The sequence below is a fragment of the Epinephelus moara genome, chromosome 5 (genome assembly GCF_006386435.1).
Source record: "Epinephelus moara isolate mb chromosome 5, YSFRI_EMoa_1.0, whole genome shotgun sequence".
Classification (NCBI taxonomy): Eukaryota; Metazoa; Chordata; class Actinopteri; order Perciformes; family Serranidae; genus Epinephelus; species Epinephelus moara.
This window is the reverse complement of record NC_065510.1, coordinates 46,848,786-46,855,880: the sequence shown is the minus strand read 5'-3', so window position 1 is coordinate 46,855,880 and position 7,095 is coordinate 46,848,786. Positions and strand designations below refer to the sequence as shown.

The 7,095-nt window shown below is 42.8% G+C and overlaps 1 protein-coding gene across 1 annotated transcript; it reads right to left on the bottom strand.

Annotated features, from left to right (window-relative positions):
- Window positions 1-4,510: 4,510 nt before the first annotated feature.
- On the bottom strand, window positions 4,511-5,839 carry LOC126389638 (piggyBac transposable element-derived protein 3-like). Its single transcript, XM_050043335.1, has one exon. It carries the CDS (start codon window positions 5,837-5,839, stop codon window positions 4,511-4,513), a length of 1,329 nt encoding a protein of 442 aa, XP_049899292.1.
- Between the last annotated feature and the right edge of the window lie 1,256 nt (window positions 5,840-7,095).

The window sequence follows — 7,095 nt, the reverse complement described above, 5'->3', positions numbered from 1 at the left end:
ATTAATCCTGTGAAGTTTGGGCAAGATTCGACCATGTATGCTGGAGTTATAAACTACTTCCTGTTTAGTGGCGAGACCCCTAACTTTGACGCCATCCCACGGTCACACGCACTGACAAAAACTGAAGCTTTTGATAACTTTTCATCTTCAAGGTCTTGGGGTGGGACAGACCAAGGTTTGAAGTCGATCGGGTGAAATCTCTAGGACTAGTTCGGTCATTTAGGACCCCTGGAAATGGCCAAAAATGCACCGAAATTGCACAGTAAATTCAAAATGGCCGACTTCCTGTTGGGTTTAGAGCATGCCTCCAAGAGGCTTTTATGTACATCTCAGAGGGTTATATAAGCCTGCCAAGTTTCATACATGTAGGTTAAACTAGCTTCAGGGACTGTTTCCTCAAACTTTTGTAGGGGGCGCTACTGAGCCATTTTTTGGAACCCGCACACGAGACCCTTAAAATATCAAATTTTAAGGTGCTCGGGCCCTAATAATAATAAAAAATCCTTGCATTTCAATAGGGTCCTCGCACCGCTTAATAAAAAATCCTTGCATTTCAATAGGGTCCTCGCACCGCTAGGTGCTTGGGCCCTAATAATAAAAATCTGAACAAAAACAATAGGTGTTCCAGCACTGCTGGTCCTGGGAAACGCGTCTGCTTGCATATGCGTTCCCCAGGCCCCACGGGCTTGGACCCTTAATAATATTAATAATAATAAAAATCCGAACAAAAAAAATAGGGTTTAGGCGATTATAATAAGGTCCTACGCGGACGACTTTGTCATCGCTCGGGCCCTAATAAACAGCGCGATTACAATAGGGTCCTACGCGGACGACTTCATCGTCGCTCGGGCCCTAATAATAATGAACAGCACGATTACAATAGGGTCCTACGGACGACTTCATCATTGCTCTGACCCGAATAATAATAAACAGCGCAATAATAATAAACACCGCTGGTCCTGGGAAACGCGTATGCAGACGCGTTTCCCAGGCCCCATGGGCTTGGACCCCTAATGAATAATAATAAACAGCGCGATTACAATAGAGTCCTACGCGGACGACTTCATTGTCGCTCAGACCCTAATAATAACAAACAGCGCGATTTCAATAGGGTCCTACGGACGACTTCATCGTTGCTCGGACCCTAATAATAAAAATCTCAACAAAAACAATAGGTTTCCCAGCACCTCTCGTCCTGTGAAATGCGTCTGCTTGCATACGCGTTCCCCAGGCCCCACGGGCTTGGATCCTTAATAAAAATCTGAACAAAAACAATAGGTTTCCCAGCACCGCTGGTCCTGGGAAACGCGTCTGCTTGCATACACATTCCCCAGGCCCCACGGGCTTGGACCCCTAATAATAAATAGTAATAAACAGCGCGATTTCAATAGGGTCCTATGCAGGCGACTTTGTCGTCGCTCGGGCCCTAATAATAAACAGCGCGATTTCAGTAGGGTCCTACGCGGACAACTTGCAGTCATCCCTCGGGCCCTAATAAGTAAAGCTGCACGCAGCGTTGGGCAGGACCTTGGCCTCACGCCGCTTCGGCCTACAGCTCACGTAGACAGTTGAATACAAAAGTTTTAGATGATTTTAGACCCCTCTCCACTCTATCTTACAGCTGACAATTTCTCCACATTTGCTCATGTTATTTTCAGAGGAACTAGCTCACTTCCTGTTGGATTTAGGTCAGGGGTGTTAGGGAGGGATTTGTAGGTCTTGATGAGACGAACAAGCCAGTTTTTGTTTAATCTTTCTACGACATTCCTATGGGACACAGTGGCCATTTTTGTCTGTCTAGGTGGCATTAGAGAGCCCACTGTGGCACTTTTGGGGTTAAATTTTTCATTGTATCAAATTTTTCGCCAGTCCTGACATGCGTGCCAATTTTGGTGAGTTTTTGAGCACTGCCGCAACCACCAAGGAGCCAACGTCGACCCCCCCCCCTACACCATGCTCACCAATCAAGGAGTTAATTAAAGCTGCCACACTAAAGCTCAGTCAAATTGATGAACTCTTAACTTCTCTCTAATCTGACTCCAGTTATGCGTCAGCCACAGACTGTGTCAGACAATGTTAGTACACTCAACTTAGCTTTATTAAATATCAGATCTCTGGCTGGCAAGTCACTATTAATTAATGATTTTATTATCAAGAGAAACCTTGATTTTATGTTTTTAACTGAAACTTGGTTAAATGAAAACAACAGTGCAGCAGTACTTATTGAATCAGCCCCACCAAACTTCCATTTTATCAGCTCAGTTAGAGAACTTAGGAAAGGAGGTGGAGTAGCCACTTTGTTTAAGGATGTTTACCAGTGCAAACAGTTGTCATATGGGAAGTTTGAGGTTTTTGAATATATTGCGCTGCAGTTGAGATCCTCCTGTCAAGCAGTATTAGTAAACATTTACAGGCCCCCAAAATATAGTGCACACTTTGATGCCTTTGATGACTTTTCTAAACTATTGTCTGTTGTTTGTGTTGATTTTGACTGTGTTGTTATAGTGGGTGATTTTAATATTCATATTGATAATCCCAAAGATGGCAGTGCGAAAGAACTTTTCTACATCCTGGACAACTTTGAACTTTCCCAGCATGTAACAGAGCCAACACACAATAAGGGACATATTTTAGATCTAATTATCTCCAAAGAGCTCAACATTTCTGAGGTTGTGGTGACTGATGTTGCCTTTTCCAATCATTACTGTGTTTTCTTTAAAATGGCCATCTCCACTGACACCAGTAAAATTACAACAGCGGTAATCAGAAAACGCTCTATCAACGAAAACACCTGTACACTATTCACCCAGGATTTTACACCCACACCAGCTCTGCCCTCAGTCTCTGTCAGTGATCTGGTTCATAGTTTCAGCTCTAAAGCTATGAATATTATGGACGATATTGCCCCCATGAAGGTCAAAGTTGTCTCTGGTAAGAAAAAACCACCATGGAGGAACGCCACACGGGTAAAAGCTCAAAAAAGAGAATGTAGAGAAGCAGAACGCAGGTGGTGAAAAACCAAACTCCAGGTTCATTATGACATCTATAAGGAAAGTCTGTGTCCCTAAAAAGGGCGCGGCAGTCCTTTTTCTCTGAGATTATCAACAAAAATGACAACAATGCACAGACTGTTTACTGTTGTTGACAGACTGATAAACTCATCAGCATCAGTCCCTCCTGAACTGCTATCCACCAAGGCATGCAATGACTTTGCTTCTTTTTTCACAGACAAGATTTTAAAGATAAGACAGACAGTCTGTAACTCCAACACAGTGGCTATTTCACCTGTGCCTCATACTACTCCAGTTAATTTGGCACTTTTTCACCCATTAAATTATGCTACTTTGACAGACGTAGTTAGAAACCTTAGGTCCACTACCTGATCATTGAAAAGGTTGTTTTTCAGCAACTTAACACCTTCTTGGAGCAAAACAATTCCTTTGATGCCTTTCAGTCTGGATTTCGAGCACATCACAGCACTGAGACTGCACTTGTAAAAGTTTTAAATGACATTCATCTGAGCAATGATGCATCAAAGATTTCAGTTCTGGTATTACTGGACCTCAGTGCTGCATTCGACACAGTTGACGATAAGATACTGCTCGACAGACTAGAAAAGTTTGTGGGACTTTCTGGCACTGTGCTAAATTGGTTTAAATCTTATTTACAAGACAGGGATTTCTTTGTGTCACTTGGCAATTATGAATCTGTGCGAACAAAAATTACATGTGGAGTTTCTCAAAGGTCCATTCTTGGGCCTCTTCTGTTCAACATCTATATGCTCCCTCTTGCTCAGATTATGGAATATCATAACATCTCCTACCATACGTATGCAGATGACACACAACTTTACATAACAGTGTCACCAGATGACTACAGTCCCCTACATCTGCTAAATAAGTGCACTGACGAAATCAATACGTAGATGTGTCAGAATTTTCTACAACTAAACACAGACAAAACTGAGATAGTTGTTTTTGGCCCCAAAGAACAAAGATCAATAGTCAGTGCTCACCTTGACGCCATGACACTAAAACCTACAAATCAAGCCAGGAATCTTGGTGTAGTTCTGGACTCAGATCTAAATTTCAATAGTCACATTACCCTCCTGAGACCCGGAAGAAAAAAGGTTTTGAAATTTAGATTTTTTTTAGATAGTTTAAGTATTGTAGTTGAAAGAAACATGTTACAGCAAAAAAAATTTCATGAATGTTATTTATTTATTTTTTATCAAATGTCTCTTACAGTGGACATCGGGTCTTGCTTGGTGTAAAATTTAGTTTCATTTCCTGAACACTTAAAACAGATTAATCCAATTTCTTTTCATTTCATGAGCATTTAAAACAGTTAAATGCATTCAATAAAAAATGTTTACAGAAAAACAGTTAGATGAAGGAAACACATCTGAACACTAAAACATCATTTTAAGATGTAACATCTCATTGTGGAGCTTTTTAAGTAAACTGCATTCTGCACACTTGATAGTCACCTAAAGCTGGTTTAGGTCGCATCACACATCATGGTATAACAGGAAGCAGTTTTTTGTCTTTGAAATACACAAAAACATGTTACATTTGATACACTTGACAAATGGTTTCCCACTGCATCCTTCTCTCCTGCACCGTGACGAATGTGCTGCCTCCACCATCTTTGGCAAATGGAGTGCCCCGTATTTTTTGACATCATCATTGGGCTGTGGTTCAACAGGCCTCCTCTTCTTTGTTGGAAAGTACTCTTCATCGTCAGTGCTCATCTCATCATCATCACTGGCCACCTCGTCAACCCGTTGCCCTCGACCACCCTGTGCCTGAGCAATCATTTCTTCAGCCAGCAGCAGCTTGAAGTCAAAATATTGCAGCCTCTCCTTCTCTGGTCTCCCAGAGACCTGGTGGTCTGACCTGTACTCAATCCAGCTGTTTGTGGCAGCCAGGTCGAAGACATGCAGGACGGTCTGGATGGTCCATTTTCTTGTGCGGCTTGACATCGGGTAAAAGCTGATCATGCGGTCGCACAAATCAACCCCACCCATGTTTTTGTTATACTCAGCCACAACAGCGGGTCTAGGCACAGGAACATGGCGCTTCTCTTTCCCTGACCATCTCATGCAGTTGTCTTGGGGCTCTATCCCGTGGACACTGGAGGCCATCAGAACTGCCTTATTGTCCTGCCACTTCGTCACTGCAACCTCTGATGGTTTTTGGACAACCATTTCGGATGTGCCTGTTCCTTGTTTTTGTAGCTTTTTGTCATCTGACATCTTTGACTTGCACTGTGCAGGGATTCTGTTTTTCATAATGGTCCCTGTTCCCAGGAGACCATTTGCTTTCAGCATATCCAGTACTTTGACTGAGGTGAAATACCTGTCAAAGTACAGGTGTGTTCCTCTTGGAAGAGACTGTGCGATCCGAGCAACTGCATTCCCTCCGATTCCCAGCTGCTGGTCAGTGAACGTATTCCGGCCCTTGTAAACTTCAAAATCCAGCACCAGACCATTGGGACTGGCAAGCACAAATGCTTTCAGTCCAGTGGGATTTGGTTTCCCTGGCACAAACTGTCGTACAGGACACCGGCCTGTGAAGGGAATCATCTGCTCATCTACACAGGCCTTCCCTGGTCTCGGCAGATTGAGGCAGCCTTGTTGCACTCTTTTTAAGAGAGGTCTCACCTTCCAGAGGGCATCATTCTTTTTCTCCTCTTCAGAGACATCAAGATCGTTGATGACTTTGATGGACTGTCTAATCTTGAAGAATTGGTCTCGACTCATTGAATTGGCTATAACCGGGACCCTCGTCTTCGCTGCCCAGTACATCCGGATCCTAGGGTATCCGAGACATGCCATGTACATAGATATGCCAAAAAAAGATTACAGCTCCTCTGGAGTGGTTTTAAGGCTGCTTCCAGAGATGAAGCCGCTGGTTGGTGTGCTCTGACATTTTTTCAAAAACCTGGTCATCTATGTACTGTTTGAAGTAATCAGAGGGCCTCCAGTCTTGGTGGTTGTGGCCAGTGTTGTCCTGCAAAGAATTCTCCTCCACAACAGGGTTGAAACTAAATTGATAAAGAAAAGAGAGGTATAGTTTAATGCACTTTTAGTAAATGTATTATTAACAGGGTCAATAGTTTGCCAAATCAAGCTTTTAATTGTGTGTGTGTGTGTGTGTGTGTGTGCGCGCGAACGTGCATGTGTGTGTGTGTGTGTGTGTGTGCGTGTGCGTGTGTGTGTGTGTGTTCAACTAAAAAAGGCTCTCATTTCCCTTTCTAGACACTGTAATACCAATAAATTTCACAGCCCTAGCTTACACATTGCTTCTTATCCACAATGGACGGTGGGTGTCGTCACTTTGTCCCTGCTCAGGCTCCTCAAAAGCTGATATGTCCTCTGAGCTTTCACCTTCCTGCTCTTCTGTCTGGCCCTCCTCAACCTCATCTCCTGACAGCTCTATGTCTGACTCCCCTTCCACAATTCTGAGTAAAATCATTTCTGCCTCACTCAGCCCTCTGTTTCCTGAAGTATGGAAATTGGTTAAAAACAGAAGTTAGCAAGTCCCGCTGTCCCCTACAAAGGACATTGAATAAAAGTAGTGTTTTGACAGGGTTAAAAATATTGTACATTTCTGAAATCTTACTAAATTGAAGTTAAGACTTTTATATTGAAGAAACAATTCGATTATTAGCAACAGAAACATGATATCTGCAAAAAATTGATCACTTACCTCCCTTGCTGCCATAAAATGTGGAAGCTGTCATTCCCGCCATTTTGAAAAGAGAGTGCATGTGCTCTGTTAGCCACACCCCTGAAAAGAGAGTGCATGTGCTCTGTTAGCCACACCCCCACAACTGTGGCATCATTAGAAAGCCCAGAATGTCCTCTTGACAGTACAGTGGGACTCAAATAAATTGCATAAATGATGTTTAACTTAGAGGTCTCAGACTCATGTCCCCCACAGAGGACAAAAATGAATTGCCGGGTCTTAGGAGGTTAAGACAATTACTAAATCAGCCTACTACCACCTTAAAAACATAGCAAGAATAGAAGAATTTCTGTCTAAACAAGATACAGAAAAACTTGTTCATGCTTTCATTTTCAGCAGGCTG

What these genes read in the sequence shown, in the direction of transcription:
- LOC126389638 (XM_050043335.1), bottom strand. Translation starts at nt 5,839, where the DNA reads ATGGCATGTCTCGGATACCCTAGGATCCGGATGTACTGGGCAGCGAAG.